This window comes from Cricetulus griseus, chromosome 2 (assembly GCF_003668045.3).
Source record: "Cricetulus griseus strain 17A/GY chromosome 2, alternate assembly CriGri-PICRH-1.0, whole genome shotgun sequence".
Classification (NCBI taxonomy): Eukaryota; Metazoa; Chordata; class Mammalia; order Rodentia; family Cricetidae; genus Cricetulus; species Cricetulus griseus.
This window is the reverse complement of record NC_048595.1, coordinates 379,416,527-379,439,934: the sequence shown is the minus strand read 5'-3', so window position 1 is coordinate 379,439,934 and position 23,408 is coordinate 379,416,527. Positions and strand designations below refer to the sequence as shown.

General features: G+C 48.4%; 1 protein-coding gene across 5 annotated transcripts; it reads right to left on the bottom strand.

Moving 5' to 3' along the window:
- Positions 1-1,551: 1,551 nt before the first annotated feature.
- Septin3 (septin 3) lies at positions 1,552-23,240 on the bottom strand. 5 transcript variants are annotated; one of them, XM_035440787.1, is made up of 11 exons: positions 21,848-23,240; positions 14,360-14,551; positions 12,657-12,785; positions 12,128-12,209; positions 11,723-11,860; positions 9,975-10,092; positions 9,227-9,322; positions 7,526-7,625; positions 5,665-5,716; positions 5,298-5,391; positions 1,552-4,861 (listed from the first exon to the last, which is right to left on the bottom strand). In XM_035440787.1, the coding sequence occupies exons 1-11, from the start codon at positions 23,238-23,240 to the stop codon at positions 4,715-4,717; spliced, it is 2,541 nt and encodes an 846-aa protein (XP_035296678.1). In that variant the 3' UTR covers positions 1,552-4,714. The 5 variants fall into 5 exon arrangements, with proteins under 5 accessions (XP_035296678.1, XP_035296679.1, XP_027259921.1 ...); XM_035440788.1 differs by having other exon boundaries at positions 1,552-2,872; XM_027404120.2 differs by lacking the exon at positions 21,848-23,240 and adding an exon at positions 19,498-19,584 and having other exon boundaries at positions 1,552-2,872.
- Positions 23,241-23,408: the final 168 nt, after the last annotated feature.

Genomic DNA, 23,408 nt, shown 5'->3' with positions numbered 1-23,408 from the left:
TGCCTCTGAGTGCTGGGTTTAAAGGCGTGCACCACACCTAGCACAGATTATTTTTTTATGTACAAGGCTTACTAGAATTAAAAATGCAGTAGAAATAGTATACAGCAGTGCAACAAACATCAAGATCCTGCTTCTCCTGCCATGGCCAGTGCAACCTTAAACAAGAAGATTGTGTTCCCTGAACTTCACCTTCGAAGTGTGTATGGTGGTGGTGTTGGGTCAGAAGAGTGCTTGGGTTTCTCGTGGCTCTGATAGTTAATGTCCACCAAACAGCTGTCTTTCAAATTCCACTTCCCCTCACCTGTGTTGTGTTGCCACTAGTTGCCATCTTCATTATTTTACCTGCATGGTCACAAGAGCCTCTTGACTCATCCTCTTCCATTCTGGCCCCTCAAGACTGTTTCTCCTCATTCATTTATACCTTATGTTCATCTCACATAAAGTCAAGGTCCCAAATGATTGCTTACAGTTCACATTAAAATTCAGGGAAATAATAACCAGACAACAATGGCTTGTTTAAGAAGCTACAAGTGGGGAGAAAGATTGTCCTAAACTCAAGGGCTGGTGTTTAACTTCAACGTGTACAAGTAGTATACGTGCACATGTGTGTTTGGGTGTGTATGCCTGTGTGCACTTGAAGAGGCCAGAAGAGAGTACCCTATCATTCTGTCTCTTTCCTCAAGAAAGGATATCTCACTGAATCTGGAAGCAGGCTTGTGACCATCAAGCCCCAGTAAGAATGGGACCATACCTGTGTTTTTCACGTGGGTGTCAGAGGTCTGAATTCCAGTCTTCATGCTTGTACAACCATCACTCTTACTGGCTGACCTATTTCCCATGTTCCTTTCGAAAGTGTGTGTGTGTATACATGCATAAAAACACATGGAGGTCAGAGGACAACTTATGGAAGTTAATTCTCGCCTTCTACCATGGAGAATCCAGGGATCAAACTCAGATTGTCAGCCTTGATAACAAGTGCCCTTCCCAGCTGAGCCATCTCACTGGGCCATATATATATATATATTATATAATATATATATATATATATATATATGATTGGAGGCTATCCTGGCACTCGCTCTGTAGACCAGTCTGGCCTTGAACTCACAGAGATCCGCCTGCCTCTGCCTCCGAGTGCTGGGATTAAAGGCGTGCGCCACCAACGCCCATCGGGCCCTTTATATTTTTAATATGTTCATAGTAAAATGTTTTCTTGGCGAGACTAGGCTTCCATTGGTCCTTATGCCTTCAGAGGGAAAAAGAGGGAATGCTAAGAAGTAAATGGGACTAAATACTTATGGGGAAAACACAAGACCTGGGAGATCAAGTGTCAGCTCTCCCAGTCAATGGGATTACAAAATTGGAGGAAATGACTGGGCTATGACCCCATGTCACCTGACAATGAATAGATCTCATATGTTCAATTACTAATATCTGAGGCTACTTCTTGCCAAGAGGGTCCCTAGCTCACACTCGGATGAGATGAGGTCATTCGTGGCTGATTTGAAGGAAGAGCAAGGAACACAAATAACACAAAGAAAGATCAGGCCATTATTGTTCAAACAGCAATGTTTAGTTGTAAACACAGAGGCTAGCAACATTTACAGGACCAGTCTGAGTGTCTGTTGGCTTGCTTTTAATTGGGAAATTAAACTGGAATATCACCAAAACATTGGCTGGGACTACTAACATTTTAAAAATGGGTCGTTCCTGCATCCCCTAGGCTTGGGCCTCTTGTTCCATCAAGACTTATAGATGAGTGGCCCAAAAGTCACCAGCCTTTGAGCAAGTTGTATCCAGGTGGAGATGGCAGGTGAGGTGGCCAAGGGAGGATTCTATAAAGACACAGTGTACGGGGCAGTGGCAGCCGACATTCGCAAACATTCATGCATCTGCTGGGGGCTTTGCCCTCCATTGAGTATTTTCCATTAGCCTATATCGACCACCTGTGGTCAGGTAATTCATTGCTCACATTAACAGGGTGGGGGATGGGAGTAGGAATGGTCAGGGTAGGTGGGAAGAGATCCCTCTTATTGCTAAATGTACAAAAGGGTGCTATTTTTCTTCCTATAGTGTATATAGCTTATGGGTTTTGGGTGGTTCATGTGTGTACTTAATTCACATTTTTTTTTTTTTAGTTTGGGAATAAGGAAATCAAACTCAGCAACCTCTTTTCAGGAAAATCACTTCCCAAATGGCCATTTTTTGGAGTAAACAGGTTGTCTACACACACTGGGCCAGCCACCAGTGATGATTTTTTTTTAAGTGATGCTAGCCCCCTTGCTCCCCAACATCTGTAATGAATCACCCTTATAAATACCTTTAAGCAATGAAGGAGACACCCTTGTCCCACATGGGGGCTCACACAGCTGACCTCAGTGACTCTAACAAGCAGAAAATTGCTTTCTTGACCATTTAAGGGAACCAAGAGAGTACTCATGCAGATGGATGGCTAGGGAGCAATGCTGGTTCCCTTGGAGATGGTTCCAAGTCACTGCTATGGGCTTGCAAGGGCAGGAGAAGCTCTCGGTGAGTTCCTTCTCCCTACACATGGTCTGGGGCTGCTGACAGACGATGGAGCAGGACAATGCTGGCTGGCAGGAACTCCATTCCATTAGGAGGAGAGGAGAAGTTTGGCTAAAGGGAGGAAGCTACTGTCCTAAAGGCAGCTGGCCCCTCCCACCTGCTAAGGAGGGCTGAGAGGGGCTGTGGTGGTGGGTTGGACAAGCATGGCATTAAAAGGGGCTTGGCCCTGCAGCAATAACAGCTGGGAGGAATGAGGGAGAAGCAGCGCTTGAAATGGACTTCATTCAGCAGTGGGGCAGGGGGTGGCTGGCACAGGTGGAAGGACAGTGCCCAGGAGGCCTTCTCCCTGCAAGGGGGGTTAAGAATGGTTGAGGGTGTGGAGACCAGCAGGTCACAGCAGACACATAAAACAGCTTCTCCAGGGAGAGTGAGACCACAGCTTAGGGGGTCAGGCCTAACCAATGCCCACCATCCTTATTCCCTGGTGGCCCTGGGTGCCCAGTTCCATGTCACCATATATGACAGCTCCCTGGAGTAGTCAGGGAGCTCTGTAACACTGCTAACACTCTGGCCTAACAGATGCCTACTCTGGAGTAACTTTATGGGAAAATGGAGATGAGGAATGAGGGCTAGATTGGCAGCACTGTCTCCAGGAAAGACTAAGACCATAGGATTGGGATCACATGATTTGATAATTTCCCTCCTCTCTCACTCCTCTCTCTCTTCACTCTCTTTTGCTTTTCCTAGCACCTGAGTGATAAAAGACTGGGATTATAAATGCTGGCATTTGGTGAGGACCAGTTAAACACCCAGGCTGGACCAGGAGATGGATAGTGGATAAGATCAATTGTAAACAGAATCCCTTGGTCTCCTCCCTTTCCTAAGGCTAAACTGTTTTCCTTAAAGCAGCCTTAGAAACTACACGATGAAGAATAACTTGTGTATGGAAGAAGCAGTGGACGTGTGCATTAATAACTACAGGGCTCCTGAAAAAGGTGGGAGTGTCCTTGGGAGTGTCCTGGGAGCATTATCTACATGACCGGACTGTGGGAGAATGGGGGGGGGGGGCGGGGGGCAGGGGAGCAGAGAAAGACAGACAAATGAGGACAGAGAAAGAGTGAGTGGGGTTTATATGAGGTGAAGTCACAGAAAAGCCAGCTCAACACAGAAAGAAGGTTCTAGAGAAAGGAAAATGTGTCCTAGAATTTGTCTCCAAAGCTCAGCCCCCTAAGAAATTCCAAATATTGTTTCTGATACTTCAGAATTAGTTCACAGATGTAATGTCCTCCACCAAAAGCTGCCTTACTTGACCACTGTATGTGCTTCCTTGAACAGAGCACTGGGGGCAGCCCAAGTTACCAACTTCCCCTATTTGCCTAGGGGATACTCCCAAATTCAGGGCAAATTTCAGTGCTCAGCCACAGAAACTAGCTTTTTTATTCCCTATAGCTCTGATTTCTCTTGCAATCTCAGTGTGCATTGTCCCATGCTTTGACTTATTATTTTATTTTTAATATTTATTTTTATCTTATGGATAGGAGAACTTGTCTCTATGTATGTATATATACACCATGCTCATGGAGGCTAAAAGAGGGTGTCAGATCCTCTGGAACTGGAAGTCACAAATAGCCGTAAGCTGCCAAGTAGGTGCTGGGAACTGAACCTGGGTCCTCTGCAAGAGTGGAAGTTGCTCTTAAGCACAGAGGCATCTCTTCAGCCCCTAGTTGTAATTTTATTTTAGGGCAGCAGAAAGACAATTTAGGAAGTAGGCTGGGCATGATTTCTAAATATAGAAATGAAGCTAACACAGATTACTCTAAAAAGGAAATGAAAGGTCAGAGACAGGCAGGATGGAGAATGTATGAATATATGGGAGAAAGAAGGCAAAGGAGGCTGAGGGGAGAGAAATCGGGAAGAGGAGACAACCAACCTTTCTGGAACTATGGGCAAGGGGAGCACAGAAAGCGGTGGTCTGTAGCGGTGATGGCACTACTTGATAGTGACCTTGACATGGACCCAAGGGTAGAGCTCCATTTCCAGGCACTAATTCTGCAGGAACCCCCTCAGCGTTCTTCTCTGCTTCCCATGACCTTTCTTTGCATTTTTCCAAGAAGGCTTAGCCATACTCCAGGCCACCTCAACCCACAGTGAGGGCTGTTCTGAACCCCACACCCCACCATGGGCTAGCTCAGCCACCTGTCCATGAAGAAAACTTGCAGCCCCAATTTGTGGATGGGTAGGAAGTAAGAACAAGTTGCCTGTGGCTCACCTGCTCCCAGCATTTTAAAATAAAACCTTCCCCAGACCTCTTGAGTGAGGTGCACAGCTTTTTGTTCTGGAGCACAAGAAAAAAGGAGACAGAATGGATAGTCATGGAGAAAGCAGACTAACAAAGAACTTTCCAGAGAGGCAATGAAAATACCTCACCCCTGAGCACACACACTCAGGTGCTCTCTCTCTCTCTCACTCTCGCTCTCTCTCTCTCTCACACACACACACACTCTCTCCCTCCCTCCCTCTCTCTCTCTGACACACACACACACACACACACACACACACACACACACACACACACACACACACACACACACACGACAAAATACTCCACAAACACCAGACAGGCCTGCAGGACAGAGCTGAAAGGAAAAGGTGGCTGGAGGTGGTGCTTGGGATGTGTGTGTGTTTGCAGAAGTGGGCTATGTATGACAGATAACACAGAGAAGGGGTCATCATGGATTACTGTCGTGGCTTTCCTCTGTGTCCACGCTCACCGGAGGGAGGCCTCCATTGTCATTGAGCCTCTTGGCCCTGTAAGTCTCATAGTGGATGTTGTGGGTTACTTCTTTGAGGTCCTGGAGGTGAGTCCTGAAGGACACAGTAAAAAAAAAAAAGAGAAGGGGATACAATTAAGGGTGGGAATAGAGGGAAGTGATCCACCTCTGAGGCTAACATATCTCTTTAGTAGACCAAACCCAAAGACTCCTGAGAGCCAATGACACTTCTTCAACACCCTCCTCCTTTGAGACAGGGCCAGAAAGCTCTGACAGAGACATGGAAACTCAGGAAGTGAATCTGAGCAGATGGCCCTCAATCCCAAATAATTAAACCTGCCACCTGGGGAGGGAGAGAATATCTTACCTGATGACGAAGTCTCGAAGCAGTGCAAACTCACAGTGGTTGAGGTTTTCCACTACAGACAAAACAGAAGAAAATGGATGGTCTTTTCACTAGTGTACAGTCCAGAAAGCAGGCAATGTTAAAGAGAGCATGACATGCCAAGTGGCATTGGTGGCCTTTAATCCCAGCACTCAGGAGGCAGAAGCAGGCAGATCTCAGAGTTCAAGGCCAGCTTGGTCTACAGAGTTCTAGGACAACCAGGGCTACACAGAGAAATCCTATCTTGAAAAACCAAAGGGAGGAAGGGAGGGACAGAGGGAGAGGGAGAGGGAGAGAGAGGGAGAGAGAGAGAGGGAGAGAGAGCGTACCAGCATAAGCACAAGCAAAGGCAGGTTCTTTGGTGGCCCTGCCTGAGATTTGTTCATTAGCATACTGGTCCCCTTCCTGTCTTTTTTTTTTTTTTTAACAGAACAAATACTTTTTAATCAGGTATAACAGACACAATACTATTCTAGACACTGTAGAATGAATCTCAATATAGACTTGCTTTGTCCCACATCTTTCAAAAAACTAATGTTGGAGTTTAGGAAACTTGTGAAGGACTAAGATGATTGAAAGAAAGTAAAACACATAGGACCTCATAACTGAACCAGCTCTCAAAGGTCACACTCTATACAATAAACCCAGTTAACAGAGATGGAGTGACTACTGTCTGCAAACCACACACCTCTGTGGGAACAGAGGAGGATAAGGCATGACTTTGGTCTTACAATGTGTATATAACATTCTCATCAATATTTCTAATTCAAAAGTGAATAATGAGATAATGCTACTTTTAAAATCCCAAGGTACTGGGTGTGGTGAGCACGGTGGCCCACCACTGCAAGCCAACATTTGGGACGAGCAGAAGGATCATGGTTCAAGGCCAGCCATGGATACACATAAAAAAAAAAAAAAAAAAAAAAAAAAAAAAAAAAACACTAGTTAAGAATTTAGCTCAGTAAAAAAATAAAAAAATAATAAAAAATTAAATAATAATAATAATAATAAAAATTTAGCTTAGTGATAGAACACTTGTTTAGCACAGTGAGGCCCTGAGTTCTAGTACCAGGACCAGGACCAAAAATATTATTAACTATAAACAATTCAAGACAGTGGAGTAAATCTCGGTTTGGGAATCAAAATATCGAAATTTGAAGTTCAAGTTTCACTAGCATGTGAAAAGCCCTGGGTTTAGACTCTAGCACAGCTAGCTGCTGGTGGTGGGTGGGGACTGTGTGACCTTTGCAAAGTGAATGAAGCATTTAACTTGTCTGAGATTGGTATTCTGAAGACAGGAACACCAGCCCTGCACTACTTACTTGGTTACCATCTTGAATAAAGGCTTGTTTGTTTTCTTGGTTTGGTTTTGTGTGTGTTGTACAGGGGATTGAACCCAGGGCCTTGCACATGCTAAGCAAGCTCTCTATCACTGAGCTACTCCGAAGCTCTAAATGAGACCCTTGAAGTAACTTCTTGAAAACTTTCAGAGTCACCATATCCCACCCAAAGTCACATCTATTCATATAACTGGTAGACTAACAACATCCCAACCACCCTTTGGCACTTTGCCAGATGACATATGAAAGCCTTTCTCTGGTTTTTTCCATCCTCAATAGTTTCTCTAGATTTTAAATGCATTTGACAGACCAAGTCATTGCCATCCAGTCACATATTAAATGGTGTCATTGCTTCCTGACTATGACTGGCATCACAGACTGTAAGTTCCATATTACTAGCAGCAAGCTGTTGGCATCAATATCCCAGAACAGCACTTTGACCTCCTGGTGCTTAATAGCTGCTCTCTGGATAGCCACTTCTTCCAGGAGATGTACTGAATTACCTTCGATGATCCCCCAGGGGGTTTTTCTGCCGAGGACCCTCTTGCCATTCACTTGGTACTCCTTGTCACTCCCCACCACAGCGAAGGGCATGCTTTCCTGCTGGATAGGGGGAAAGCACAAACCGGCATGCATGCTCAGTACTCTTCTCCAAACTGAATGTCCAAGGGCAGGACAGCCTTTCACAAATTATTTTGTTGCTCATTCAACAATGCTCCTGGAGGTAAGGACAAGCCTCTACCCCTTGAAAAGGCTGAGCTGGGACTCTAGTCCTGGGCCTAACCCTGACTATACTCTTGTCTGGCTGGTTAGCCTCAGTAAGGCGGCTTCCCTTCAACTAGAGAGCACATTGTACAGTTCATTGTGCTTGAGCACATTTTTGTTTGATTGGGAACAGCTCTGTGAACCAGCTAGCACAAACTGTCATAAACAGCACCCCCCCCCCCCGGCCCCAGGCGCCAACCAGATTCCTAGATGTGTTGTGTGGCTCCCATGGAACCTACTGGCAGATTCCCAGCTACTGAACTCTCAGGGCTCTAGGCTGCTCTGCTCTCTCAGGGCAAACACTCGAATTCATCTGCCTGGTATGTGTTTGTCATTGTCATCAGATAAATGAGTCATGTGTTACTTAATGACAGGATTAAATTCTGAGAAAAGTTCATGGGTGATTGTGCCACAGGGCAAACTCATAACATGCAAACTAATAAGGCGGCTACCATATCACCAGGTGATGAGACTGCAGGCATGCACCATCTGATGTGGCCCTTCACTGACCAAAATCTCTTTAAAAAGGAAGTTTATACAGTGATATCTTCAGTTGCCTTTTTAAACTTTTTATCTGTCTAACTACAAGGGACAAAGAGCTCCCACTAGATTATCCAACTTTCTAGAAGAGACTAAAAGGATCCCAAAACCTAAGTGAGAGAGATTTGTCACAGACTAGATCGGGGTGGTCAATGGGCCCAGGTTTCTGATGCAGAATCACAGAATTGTAGAAATTTTGAATTGAGGGCAAGACCTTAGAGTCGTACAGCCAGCAGTCTCCAAACCACCTGATGGGGCAGCAGAGGTGTGTGTGTGTGTGTGTGTGTGTGTGTGTGTGTGTGTGTGTGTGTGTGTGTGTGTGTGTGTGTGTGTTTTCTCAAGTGTGTACAGAGATCAGGGAGCAACTTTTGGGAGTCAGTTCTTTCCTTCCACCACATGGATCCTGGGGATCCAGCTCATCAGGTGGTCAGCTGGGCAGCAAGCACCTTTTCGGGCTGAGTGATCTCCTTGGCCCTTGCTTGTTTTTTATATAGTTCTTCTAGGGAGACAGAATGCCTTAAGCCACTCACCTAGTCTGGCCTCTGTATTTTATAAAGGGAGAAATTGAGGGAAACTTTGACTAGACCATAGATTCCCCTGGACACCAGCCCAATGTGTTCCCTGCCTGGTGCCCCATCACCTGACACTAGCTTTGTCAGGTCCTGAGAAGGAAAGGGAGACCTTTGGATCATCTGTTGATGGAAGGGACTGGGTACAGGAAACCCTGCTGTGGGTTCACAGTCCTAGTGAGAGTCACCATCTCCCCTACTTCCTGAAGTCTAGGTCAGATGAAGTGACGAGGGAGTGTGGTAAGGGAAAAGCCCGGGGAAAGGCCTAAAGGCACATCCCAGAGACACTGAGGGGGCATCTGTGTGGTGAAGAGGACCCCGCACACGTACCCTTATTTTGTCATTCTCTGTCTTGTCCTCCAAATCTTCGTCAAACTCCTTCTGAGGGTAGAACTCAATACCGTTAACTTCAAGCTCTTTGCGAACCTAGAAGGGCAAAGCAGTAGAGTGTTGTGAGCCCCAGTCCCTGGGCAACAGAAAGATCTTGAAAAAGGCACAGTACGGCCTGAGAGGAAAGAGGAGGAGTCTGTGAGCGCAGGCTCAGACCCCTGAGATTTCAGACAAACAACAGCTGAGTCCAGACACCACAGGCCATGCTCTCGACCTTGGCCTTCATTTTCTACTTCCCTTTGCAGGGAAGGGAGGTAAAGCCCACCTCCTGGGCTCTCTGATAGCCTGCTTTCAAGGTCAGCTTAAGTCTCTTCCTTCAGGACTTCTTCAGTGTTCTTTTTGGTTACTTTCTTTTTCTTTTCGCCAATGAGCACCAGTCGGCTACTGGTTAGAGTAGTCTTTCAAGTAACCCTAACACTGGAGCAGTGAGATCTCAGGTTCATCCCAGTGAGTGTATCTGGGAGCCTTTGCAGACAGATGTGGAGGGTGAGGAAGAGGCAGCCTGGAACTCCATGGACGTACGTACCTTTGGTCCAGGAACTTCTGGCCCTTGCCTCCTGGATGATTAAGTGGGAGGCAGTTAGAGTGGGAAACTGGAATAGAGTATAGTGGAGGACATGGCAAGTAGGAAATGGCTCGGACCCAGAGGAGGGCAAAGAAGCACAGACAGGCTTAAGTGGTGACTTACCCTCTGCTTGAATTCCGATTTCTCCTCCAGGGTCATGGTGTCAGCCTTGGCAATGACAGGGATGATGTTCACCACTTTGCTGAGGTGTTTCATGAACTCAAGATCAAGCGGTCGTAAGCTGGGGCCCAGAGAAGGCAGAGTGTCAGAGCTACCAACCCTTCCCAACTCAGCTACTGCCCTCTCATGCTGTCCTTGGGAGAGGACTGGTCTGGGAATCTGGCTGAGGCCATGCAGTTGTGACCTCTCCCCTCACACATGTCCACTGCTTCAGCACCTGCCGCATGTCCCTCAACCTGTCACAACCAAGCTCTCCCTCTCCGTCCTCGGTTTCCATGTAAAACATGTCTCTCCTTCAACCCCCCCTCAAATCATTCCATGACACCTTTTCTGACCTAAGAATTTTTCTTTGGGGTACATACATGGTGGCCATTGCCAACTGAACTCTTCTTAATGGCCTAATTTCAGTCCTGCAGAGCCAGGCTCTCGAGCCCCAGTCAAATTCTAAATTGCAGTTTGGAGGATCCATTAAAGTCAGATTGTCCAATAGTTTCAACTAACTGTGGATCAAGGCCTAAGAAAAGCTAAAGCTATCATTTTAGCTGAGGCAGGAAAAATCTCAAATTCAAGGCCAAATTGGGCTACAGAGTAAGTTCAAGGCAATTTGGGACAACTAAGTGAGACCCTGTCTTAAAAAATAAAAAGTGGGCTTGAGCGTGGTGACACATGCCAGCACTAGGAAGGCAGAGGCAAGCAGATCTCTGAGTTTAAGGCCAGCCTGGTCTACAGAGCTTGTTCCAAGACATCCAGGGGTACTGATCTATTTGATGCTCTTTCTATTTTGAGACAGGGAACCCCTGTCTCAAAAACAAAAACAAAAACAAAAAAACATAAATAAATATGTTTTTAAAAAGCAAAAAGAGGGCTAGAGTATAGTTCAATGGTAGAATGCTTACCTAGCATGTGTGAGGCCCTGGGTTCAATTCCCAGCACTCATTCTAAAAAAACAAAACAAAACCAACCAAAAAAGCCCTCATTTTATTGAGGTCCCAGGTCTAACCCAGAATTGTTATTTTATAATCTTTATTACTCAACATTGGCTGGGTACTGCTGGCTCCTTCAAAATTCAGGGTCTACCTTGCTGTGTCATCCTCTCAAAAACTTAAGTTCTGACCCTGAAGAGGGGCTTAGAGAAACACACTGCCCTGCAGGACGGGGCTGGAAACCCCACCGAGATCCCTGACCTCTTCCTGCTCCCTCATTGCTTACCCGGGGGCACATCAGCTACTTACAAATTAAATTCCCAGCACAGCCTTCATCTCTGGATGTCTGGCTCTCCTGCTGGAATGGCCACTGTCTAGATACCTACAGCTAAGTTCCACATCTTGCCGACATACCAGCCCCAATCCAGAATCCTGATTCTCCCTACTTTACTTTCTTGCCACCCCCAGGCCCCAAGCCTTGTCCAAAGCAAGTGTCTGTTGAACAAATGAGGTGCCCTCTGTTCAGGTTCTCTCTGCTGCTACAGTTGGGCTGTGCTGGGATACAAGTCAACAGTGTGGGGGAGGGGAGCAGGGATGGTCAGCTTTATTCTCTCTCTTATGGAAAGTCTAGGGAACCCAAGGTCACAGGGCGGACCTCCCAGCCATCTGGCCCTCCCCAGCTAAGTCCATGTATGGATTCTCCAATCCTGGGCACAAATGACACAACCTGGACCCAGGCCCAGTAGCAGGAGTGGGTCTGGTACATACGAGTGTCCTGTGGGGGAGATGAAGTAGAGGCAGCAGTGGACACGAGTGTCGGGGATGCGCTTCTTCCTGGCGATGTTCACCTCTTCCTTCAGGAATTTCTCATACTGCTCATTGATGTATTTCTCAATGGGCTCCCAGCTGAGGGGTGGGAGAAAACAGATGGAATACATCAAAAGGTCAAGGCTCAGGAGTGCCTCCTAGGCTCATTCAGGTCCCAATCTCCTCACATCCTACCCTCCCTTCTCTACCTCAACTTCCCCATGGATGGTTAGCAAGGATAGAATTCTGCCAGGGGACCCAGCCTCTTTTCCAGGAGGATGCAGATAGTTCTCAAATGGGAATGAATCTGCATTATGCTTTCCTAGCAGAGTATTTAGGAACAAAATCTCACAGGCGGATGCATACCAGTTTTCATTGTTGATCTGGTCCCCAAAGCCTGGTGTGTCGATGACTGTCAGCTTCATTTTGACACCACCTTCCTCTATCACTGGAGAGAACAGAAAGAGCATCAAATAGATCAGTCCTATAGTTGACTCCAGGAGCCCCACAGCCTGCTGGCCAGGAACACTCATACTTTTTAGAAGCAGCTAATATATTAGTCAAGTCAAAGTTACTGACTTCTCCCACTAGGCATTTTTATGCATGCTTCTCCCTATACCTAGAAGACAGGCCCCTACTTCTTCTTGTGTCTACTTTTGTCTAAATCCTCCCTGGGCTTCATCACCTAGTTCAAGACCCGCCTCTTCCAGTCCTACATGGACACACTCTCCCCACCCCCAACCACTGTCTAGGCCTAGCCGCCTAAGGAGTTTGCATCAACAAACTTGGGGCTTAATTACCTTTCACATCTTATTCACCAATAAGCCCCCTTTCTTGTGCTAAGCATCGGCCCCCTCAGAAAGAAGCCCTCAGAGGATCCTGGCCTAGTCCTCACCATGCCCAATTGCTTTGATTTCTACTGTCTTAGGGATCTTCTCCTCCCGGTTCCAGCTGGAGGCCTTTCGGCTCACTTGGGACTTGAAGAGTGTGTTGACCAGCGTTGACTTGCCCAATCCACTCTGGCCTGTAGCAAGGGAGGAGGAGACACAGAGAAAGGGAGACAGGCCGCACATCTACCTCCTGAGCTGCAGAGCCCTCCTGTGAACTTACAGGGCTCCAGAGCCGTGATCCAAGCCAAGCCCTATTTGAATGCCCCTTGGGGATGAGCAATAGGTGGGAATGGCTGTCTGTTCAATGGATTCCATGTTCCTTCATGGACCCCAGACACTGGGAGAAGGCACAACCTGTGCATTGGTGTGGCGCATGTGTGAGATGTAGTTTTTGGTTTGGTTTGGCTTGTGTTTTTGTTTGACTTAGCTTTTCCATCTTTAATAACACTGAAAGAACAGAATTCCTTTGCATTCGGATCCTGTCTCACAGTGCCTGAGCACTTCTATATCAGTTAGGAAAATTCCTCTTTTTACTCCCCAGTGCTAGGGACTGGAAACCAAGGCCTTGTGCTTGACAGTCAGGCTCTTTAACACAGAACTAAATCCTCACACCCTAAATCATTCTGTATACCATTCCTATGCATCTCACAGCAAAGCTGACTTCCTCCCTAGTTGAGATTTTTGTTTTGTTTTGGTTTGGTTTGGTTTTCTTTTGTTTTGGGGGAGAGAGGTTGAAGGGTTTTTTGTTTGTTTGATTGTTTGTTTGTTTGTTTTTTGTTTTGGGGGGGGATTGTTTGGTTGGTTTAGGTTTTGGTTTTGTTTATTTGTTTGCTTTTGAGACACGGTTTCTCTGTAGCTTTGGAGCCAGCCCTGGAACTCGATCTGTAGACCAGGCTAGCCTCAAACTCACAGAGATCCGCCTGCCTCTGCCTCCCAAGTGCTGGGATTAAAGGTATGCGCCACCACCACCCAGCTTGGCTACTTCCAGTTCTTAAGCTAAGACTGGTACCAGAAAGCTAAAATATCCATGTCACAGAACATACTGACAGCTCAGCTGATATATTTGTAGCAAAATAGCTGGATAATTTCTACCCTGGCCACAGTTCTTAGCCTGCTGCAGATCAGCTCTGAGTCTGGTAGTTGCAGCTACCCAAGTGAGCTGGCCTAGGGTAGCAATTAGGAATGGGCAGAAGCTGACAGGCCTAGGGGATCTTTACAAGGTTAAAGGGACAGGGCTTTTGATTAGATGGGAAAAGAGTTAGGGAGTAGGATGCCTCACTCCGTTTCCACACACAGTAAACAACTCAGATTAGGCAAATGTTCCCTTCCTGCTATATACTGTGACCTGGAAAATTTTGAAGCTTTAAGGTGTGAACAATGAGACCGTCTTTCACCCAATCCTCTCACAGCTCTTGGAGATGGGGAAAGGGCTGACAATGCCCATTCCACAAACCCAAAAGCTGGCTCAGAGTGATAAAGAGGCAGCCCATGTTCATCTAGCAGTAAAACCAGGCTGACCATCCACCCCAATCTCCCATCCTTGAATCAGCCAGTTAGGAGAAAGGGACCAGACTCTGTGATCAGCATGATGAAATCCTCCCTCCTAGAAAGAGCTCACCCTAGAGAAGCCAGGCCATTCTGGGGAAAGAAATGGGATCCTTGGTGCTGCCCACCACTAGGCCTTCATTGACCCCATGGCTTTCCATACCAACGACCATGATGTTGAAGTCAAAACCAGTCTTCATGGTTTTCTTGCGCATCTGTTCAATGATGGTGTCAATGCCGATGTAGCCTAGCAGGTTGGAGTTGATGCTGACAGGCTTCATGGGCACCGCCGGCTTAGGCCTGGGCTCAGGTACCAGCTCTGACATAGCTGAGTCCGTCCTGGCCTCTGGGAGTCCTGAAAAGCCAAGGTGGGAGGAACAGGCAAGGTGAGAGTCAGGAGAACAAGGGTTTCATGAAAGGCACAATAGTATCTGGATATGGAGTCACAGAGTTGGGACTGGAAGAGACCATATCATCCAGTCTGGGTACCATACTGTGTAGATGAAGAAAACACAGATGCCTAGGATGGGGCTTGCCCAAGAACATCATTTAGGTCAGTTGCAAAATCTATACCAGTACCAGGTTCTCTAGTTTGTTTATTATGTAAAGATTTATTTTTTTTCATCTTGTGTATGTAAGTGTTTGCCTGAATGTAAGAATGTATACCATGTGTATTCAGTGCCCACAGAGGCCAGAAGAGGACATTGGACCATCCTGGAATTGGATTTACAAACTGTTGTGAGCAGCCATGAAGGTACTGGGAATCAAACCCAGGTCCTCTACAAAAGCAATAAGCATTCTTAACCACTGAACCATCTCTCTAGCCCCAACCAGGTTCTCTAGTTGCTGGACATGCTCAAACACATCACTGCATATGCCAAGGGCTCCTTCACCTTAGCTCTTCTGATATCTGGATAGTTATTGTAGCAGGCTGTCCTGTGATCCAGGAAGGTTAATAGCATCCATAGTCTCTGCTAGTTTCCAGAAGGAGCCTCTCAGATATGACCACCAAAAGTATCTCTATAGAGCAACAAATGTTTCCTGGGGGGCAACTCCACCCCAAAAGAGTGCTGGTCAACAAAACATCTCAGTTATTCAGACCTGCATCTTGCCTTGCTAAGAAAGGAACAAAGAACCTTTAGGATCCAGGTCTGCTATCAACTGTCAATGGCCTCGGTTACTTGTCTTTTAGAAGCAGTCAGAGCTACTTTTCTTTGCAGAGTAAGCTTTACTACACCTTCAGTCCCAGTCTCCCCTCTGTGCCACAAGTTTCAAAACTAGTGTGCAGAGCCAGGTGGTAGTAATGTATGCCTTTAGTCCTAGCACTTGGGAGGCAGAGGCAGGCAGATCTCTGTGAGTTCGAGACCAGCCTGGTCTACAAGAGCTAGTTCCAGGACAGGTTCCAAAGCTACACAGAGAAATCCTGTCTCAGAAAAAAAAAAAAAAAAAAAGTAAAACTAGTGCACAGCAGAGGGTCTCCCAATACTCTCATGCAAGCTTTGCGCCTAGGGAGTCAGCAAGGAAGGAATGAGGCCCAAACAAGGACTGCTCCTTGCCTAAGATGACACTCATACCAGTAAGCAAAGGAAGGGGAGGCTGAGGAAATAGCTCTCCCCAAAGAAGGTCAAAGGTCCCCATGGCAGAACATGAACATGATCATGCTCACACACAGGAACGATGTGGCAGGTCACTGTCCAGCAGGGTAAGTTCTAGAAGAGATCAACTCCATTTCCCTCTCTGGAAAACAGGTGTGGGGGTGAAGTGAAAAATATCTTGGCTCTGCTATTTGTCAGCTTGTAGGCTTGTGCAGGTCGCTTCCCTTCTATGAGCCTGCTTCTTCCTCTATAGAAGAGTTGGGTCATGACTAAGGCTGTGGTGAGCATCACATGACATATGCTTATAAACCCAGAGTCCAGCCTCAGTCTCACAGACCCATGCCCTCTCACCTTTGCCTTTTGTTTTTTTTCCTGAGATGGGTTTCACTATGTAGCCCCAGCTGTCCTGGAACTCTGTAGACCAGGCTGGCCTCAACTTCACAGAGATCCACCTGCCTCTGCCTCCTGAGTGCTGGGATTAAAGGCGTGTGCCACCACTGTCCAGCTACCGTTGCCCTTTTCAAGTTCAGCTTTGTAGAAGGGGATTGCAACCGCGCACATGAAGTATTTATGAAGTGGAGGTCCCCTGGCTGCTAATTTCACATGCATATTCTTTGCCACCATGCTCTCGAGAAGCTGTGCCATTTTAAAACCCTACAATTCATGAATACCAGCCTGCAATCTCAGCCTTTAAGGAGGGTTGGTGGAGCAGCAGATGGGCAGGAGGAAGTGGGAACATGTCTCCCTCCCCACTCCCAAGCCCAGCCAGGGATCTGCTCTTGTAGCCCCACCACCTGGTCCTTCCCCTGGCACTGGCAAGATATTCTTTCCTGATGAGAAACTTCTTTCCCATGTCCCCCTCAGGCACAGCTAAAGCTGACAAAGCCTCAACACCTCCCCAGAGTCTGGCTCTGCGCCCTCTTGCTTCCCAGGAAGCTGTTGCCAGCCAGGTGGCTCCAGAGGGCAGCAGGATTGGCTCAGTCCTGTGACAGCTGACTCTGAACAGCCTGGGCCAGCTCTTCACTGGACATGCAGCTCATGTCCCCCTTTAGCGCATCTGCCCTGGGAGCCAGTGCCCTGTTTCTCCTTCCTGCTGTTCTCACAGCCTGGCCCTTTTGGTTTCCTCCGTGCCTGCTAGGCACATTTGGTACCCACAGCCTGTGTTGTGACATAAGCCACCTGAGAGGCAGACGATGACGGTACTTGTATATGCGAGGGTTGTAAATGCTTATAAAGCATGTGTCCTTACCATGGCCTACTCAGCTCTGTCTGTCAGAACCTGACTGAAAGAGGGAACTGACCAGATGCCCAAACAACCCCTAGACGTTATGGCTGGCCTGATGTAACTGGGGGGCATGAATGGCTCTCACTTTCATTCTTCCAGGGAGCAGTGTTAGCATCCATGATGAGCAACATACAGAGCACCTACTAGCAAGTCAGCCTCCTCCTGACCACATGCCAATTGCATGCCAGTCACAGGCTAACAGCCGCCACTGATCAGGTGCCACAAGTACCACAGATGTGATGTTGGTACCCCCTAAAAACCCTCAGCCTAGTAACTTCCCCTTACTGAAAGCCTTCCCATCCAATATGGGTCCCCTCTTGGTGTGCTGCATCAGTCCCCTGTAGGTGCTAGATACTTAGCATATCCATTCATTCAGGGTATTCCATGTCAAATGAAAGCCTAACCAAGCCAAGTGCTAATTAAATGCCAAGGATATATTTGTATCCAAGACAAGGTCATTGACATTCCCCTTCCCCAAGGATCCACTGTTTATGAAGGTGTCTAACAAGTAAACCAGAACCTCCAGAGTACAGAGCAAATGCTACTCTGGAGTGGGCCTCCGAGGCTCCATCCTCTGCTCCCCCTGCTCCCCAGGTCCCACCAGGCCATCCTTGAATGGGCAGCTGATACAGGCATGAATCCTGGCTAGGTGACTCCTTTAAGTCTAGGTTTTCTACTCAGAAGAGAGGGGAATGAGTGTATCTACCTTCCTGGGTTACTGTGAAAGTCATACAAAATCATGAATGTAAATGACCTGACACTGAATGTGTGCTGGTTTCCAGCCCTCTTTGAGTTAGGAGCCATGCCTTATTGTTCTCTGTGTCCAGTGCACCCTAGCATATCATAGACGTGCAACAATGAATGAATGGATGGCGGATGAATGAAAGCCCCACAAAGCAGGAGTCCCTGCAGATACCTTTCTCCTTCCTCAGATGCTACTTCCTGTCCAAAGCACCTAGACCCCACCCCGAACCAACAAACAGCTGTTGTGTGAGCCATGATCAAAGTAGGTACACCTATGAGACCTCCTCCATCCCCAGCATCTGAGATTGGTGGAAAGGGCTTCCCAAGAGTAGGGAAAGAGTTCATAACAGTGCTCATATAGCAGAATGCAGCTAGATGGCCCTTGGGGGTCCCTCTAAGCTCCCAGCTATCCCAGAGAGGGTGCATCTGTCTGCAGCACCCCTGCTAGGTACCACCTGCCCCATCAGTGCTCCAGGACTCAGCTCTGACCCAACAGGACAGCATACTCCATCCCTAAGGCAAGCAAGGATGTAATGCTTTCTCCTACAGGAAAATGAATGGCTTTGTCTTTGTCTGGTCCACAGACCCCACCCCTCTGTCAGAAAGGTGTCGACAGGAGAAGGGGGCTTTCTAAGGAGGCTGCCTGCCTCCTTAGCTTAATACTAGGCTATCTCTTCCCGCCCAAGCTGAGGGGGTCTTCTCCAGCCCCTTGGTAACCACCAACCCCACCCCCACCGCAGAGTCAATTCCAGTCCATCCCAGCTCCAGGCCTGGTCAGGAAAAAAAAAAGGGGGGGGGCGAACAAGTCCTTCCCCATTAAAAGAAGCAAAGGGCCCCGGACACTCCCCTTCCCCCATTCTAGTCATGAAGCCAATGAGTTCCCTTGGAGACCACCAGCTGGTGCCTGTCTCTCAGCTTGGTCTCTATGTGGGGGAAGGGGACTGACTGATGTGTCAGCGCACAGGTCTCTTAACTGGTTGTAGGTGGTCTGGTACCCATGTTTGCAGTGCACGATGTGCGTGTCCTGGTATGCTCCAGCGGGGGCTTTCCCTAAGCACCTGGGTCTCCATTCCTCCCCAAGCTCCGGTGTGTGCCTTTTCCCGAGACCGTGCTTCCAAGTGTGTGCCACCTGGTGTGCGTGAGTCCATGCATATGTCACTGCACGTGGGGTCCTCAGCACAGCAAACCCTCCCTTTCGTAGCGCTTGGGGTCGTAGCTTCCTCACGGCCAGTGCCAGGCGCCCAAGCGACAGCCCTACCTTTGGACATGAATCCTCCTTTGTCTCGAGTCCTCCCGGAGATGCTCAGGGCACGGGGCTGCAAGGCTGAGGCGGGCGGGCTCCCTCTGGGCCAAGCGGCCCCTGCAGCCGGGCCTCGCCCCTCGGCGCCGTCCACCTACCCGCCCGACCCGCCACCCGGCCGCGCCGCCCTTGCGCCCCGCGCCTGCCCGGGACCTCGCCTCCGCTCGCTCGCTCGGCGCCGAGCCGCCCCTGCCCGCGCGCACCGATGCTGCCGCTGCCACCGGCACCACGTGACTCGAGCGCTTGTCGGCCCCGCCAAGGGCCCCTCCCCTTCCCGCGGCTCCCGCGCCAGCACGCAGATCGGGTTGCCCGGCCGGGGAAGGTGCCTGCATCGCAATCCCTGTCTCTCTCCCTAGAATCTGCCCCCAGCCCCTTACCGGGTCCGGGGCGCAGGAGATCAGTGGCAGCTGCTGGTGACCGTGCGCGTGCGTGAGTCACGCGGTGATTGGGATATTGCGCTGGCTCACCGCGGTTCTGCCCAGGCGCGGTTGCTGACAGAGCTCCGAATCAGAGAGCTGGGTTCCAGGCCCAGCTCCCAGCCTGGATGCTAAACCCTATAACCTTGAACTACTCAGGAACTTCCCTGAGCCTCCTTTACCCGCCTTTGGTCTTTGATACGCTGACGATGGCTTGTTGATCGACCCTGACAGCACAGAGCTGAGGATGACCAAACCTTCTTGACCTTAAAGGTTTTGGGTTTAGCAGAAATCAGAAAGCCGATTCACACAGGTGCTGTGGAGTGCAAGCAAACAAGATAATGGAAGCTTTGGAGCAGGTGAGGGCCAACATGGGTAGGCAAATGGTGATGAGAAAAAAAGAATGAAAGGATCTTCTCCAGAGAAGGGCAACGGGGCCAGCGAAGCCCAGAGGCAGCAGAGCCGTGTGCTGGTGATAACTCAGAACCCTGACCTGGGCTGAGGCAGGAAAGACAACGACAAGGGCTGCCCCAGCTAAGAGTATGGAGAGGTAGGCTGAGCAGTGGGCTTTAGGAGTGGTAATAATGAGACTTTAAAATTCTGCCACTTAAATAACTAAGTTCCTGTGGCAGCTTGTGGAGGACAGAAGAAGCAGAAGGATACAACGTGGTGACACCTGAGGGGTGCAGTGGCACGTCCTTAATCCCAGCACCCAGGAGACAGAGGCAGGTGATCTCTGTATGTTTGAGGTCAACCTGGTTTAAAGTTAGTTCCAAGACAGCCAGAGCAACATGGATACATTGTCTCAAAAAAAAAAAAAAAAAAAAAAAAGTGGTGACAGCCACATGGTCAAGTACAGAGGAAGTACATGAATTGGACTGAGGATGGACAGAATGGAAGGAAGAAGAAAGAAAACAAGGAAGGCAGGTTACCTGGGGATCTAATCACTGGATCAAAGGTGGGTGGGTGGTGCCTGCAGCTGAGACAGGGAGATGGGAGGCCACAGCCACTGTTTCTAGCTCAGTGGTTCTCAACCTTCCTAATGCTGCATGATAACCCTCAACCACAAAATTATTTCGTTGCTACTTCATAACTGTAATTTTACCACTGTTATGAATCATAAGGTAAATCTCTGATATGTGACCCCTGCAGGGGTCAAGAACCACTGTTCTAGAAGAAAGGGGCTCCCTGCATCTAGACATGTCCTGGAGATATCCAGGTGGAGGAGAGTTCAGCAGATGTAGCTGTCTGTATTTCAGAAGAGAGCTGAGCTAAAGATGGAGAGCTGGGGTCACACAGCAGAGTGAGGACTAGACTGTGTGCCAAGTGGGATGAGAAAGTCTTTGACAAGCCCAGGACCCAGTTCAAGCACTGGACTGGGTACTTTCCAAGCCTTCCTCCTGACCCAGAACCTGAGCTTTGGAAATGCTGTGAATGAGATGGTTCAAAGTTGGCCAGGTCTGGTTTCCAATCGATGTACTGCCACCTCTTAACTCTGGCATGGCTTCAGGTATGCCACAAACCTCCATAGGATTCCTAGCCCTTGTGCCAACCTGTTGATATATCTGTGCAGGATTTACACACACACATACACACACACACACACACACACACACACACACACACACACACACACACACACCTTCAACTTTAAAGAACTGCAGCCAAGAAAGACTTTCAGGTAAGGCTGGCCTTGAACTTCTTATCCTCCTGCCTCTACCTCCCAATTACTGGTGTACCTTTTAAATAGCAGATCTCCTACAAAGCTGTTTGTGATTTGATTTGGATCTCCCGAGGTCATTATATCCCACCCACAGAAGCACTGGAATGTCAGACTACTGGAATATTAAGTAACAGCTGACTGAAGAGCTTGTCCGTTTTTCTGCATTAGACTTTTTGTTTGGTTTTGGTTTTGGCTTTTCTGTGTAGCCCTGGCTATCCTGGAACTCGCTCTGTAGACCAGGCTGGCCTCAAACTCAGACTTTCCTTAAAGCTGGACTCACCTTTAATTGTCCTGACTTTTCATAGAACTAAGAAACAAGCCAAGGTTATGATCAAGAGAGGACTCAGCCTAACTGTTTCTCCACAACTTAACCTGTAAACCTTTCTCCTGGTGGCTTCCCTAAGCCAGACTTCTAGTAGCTTGGCTAGGGGGCCATACTCTTTCTCTTCAGCCCCTCAACCCTTGTCCCTTTTCTGCCACCCATTCGATTCTGGCCCTAGAGCCCCCACTCTCCTTCCCAATCTATTGAGACTGTTGCACCCCTGCTCCCCAGCAACAGTACCTCCCCAACCAAGGTTTTGCACTTACCTTTGAGTACTCTGGCCAGGTCCGGCGAGGTAGATTCTGTGGCACACACTGTGGCAGCATCCACAGTGGCATGGTCCTGGCCTGTGTCTGTGCTTCTGCTTAGCATCACAGAATAGGTTGCAGTGTCTTCTATGGTCAGCTGATTGACAATGTCTAGCTTGGTCTCACAAGTGGCTGGGTAGACTAGCACAACTGGGTCCACAGCTGTACCCAGTCTGCTTGTGTCCAACACAGAAGAATCTGTAATTGTGTCCAGCTTGGCAATATTAGCTCCAGCCAAAGCCGTGGCCGTGTCCAACCTGGTTATGCTCAGATTGGCCTGATCTGGTATTTCCAAAGCCATGGCTGAGCAATCCCTGCTCATAACCATGGCATTTTCCAACTTGTTTGAAACTGCAGTTACCAAATTCACAACCTGGCCTGGCTTGTTTGTCCATGCTCTAGCTAAATTCATGTTTGTGCCTAGTTTGGGTGGGCCTGCTATCACCGAATCTGTAGCTTTTTCTGCCTTGGATGTTATCGGTAAACCAATGGCCATGCCCCTCTTGGCACCTAGAAGAGGAAGCTCAGTGCCTCTGACCATTCTGGATGGGGTTTGTGTGGACATATTGATAGCCAGCTCATGTCTATTGATGGCCATTGTGCCTAAATTTCTGGCTATATCTAGTTTTGTGCCCACAGCAGACAATTTTGTAGGAGTGGTAGCCCTTTGGAGGTATGCCCGAGACCTGGGAATAGCCCTGGGCTTGGACTTGCCTTTTCCTGTAGAGGTTCTGGTATGGACTTGACCCACAGGGCCTGAACTCTGAGTGAACTGAGATTGGAAAGGTAAAGACAGATATGAAGACATCAGGGGCTTATCCCCTGAGGGTGTCCTATTGGATTTGTTAAGATCTGGGTTCCTATGGCCATCAAGGGAGGTCCTGCTCTCTGGCACTTTCACCATCGGTGGTGATCTTGAAGTGGATAGCCTCCCTTCTCCATGGGTGACAGCCTCCTTGCCCAAATTGGACAACTCTTCCCAATGAGAAAGTGAGGCATCCATAGGCTGTGTTTGGACATTCTGGCGAATTGTGAAGGAAATAGAGCTGAGTTTCCTGGGCATAAAGCTATTGGGGGGCAGGGAGCTCAGGGTCCCTAAGGTGCCCTGTTGGGACATACTCCAGGCCCTGTATCTAAGGCTTGGTTGGCTGGAAGTCTGTAGGGCATTGCTTTGGGGAAAGGCATCCAAATGGACAGTCTTCTTGATGACAGGGATGAGGGGGGACACATCTCCAGTGAGCTTTTGGTGGGCATGGCGCCCCAGCATGTGGCTGCGAGAGAAAGAAGTTCTGGGGCCTGGAGCCCTGTGTGGCTGCATCTCTGGAGGAGGAGGTGCAAAGTTGTGGTCCATCCAGGCTGTTCAGCTTTCCCTGAGGCAATCACAAGAGAGGAGGGTAGACAAGGATGAGGTCTTAACTCTCCTCCTCCTAACCAGCAGATGGCACTGTCAGCTTGATGGAACCTTAGTTGGGGCTTGTTGAGTCCTTAGTAGAATGTGTTTCCCTACAGCCCAACCAGC

What these genes read in the sequence shown, in the direction of transcription:
- Septin3 (XM_035440787.1), bottom strand. Translation starts at nt 23,240, where the DNA reads ATGGACCACAACTTTGCACCTCCTCCTCCAGAGATGCAGCCACACAGG. An exon ending in CCTGGCCAGAGTACTCAAAG is followed by an intron (nt 14,552 to 21,847) that starts GTAAGTGCAAAA and finishes TTGGCTTTTCAG; the next exon opens with GACTCCCAGAGGCCAGGACG. An exon ending in AATCAAAGCAATTGGGCATG is followed by an intron (nt 12,210 to 12,656) that starts GTGAGGACTAGG and finishes TGTTCTCTCCAG; the next exon opens with TGATAGAGGAAGGTGGTGTC.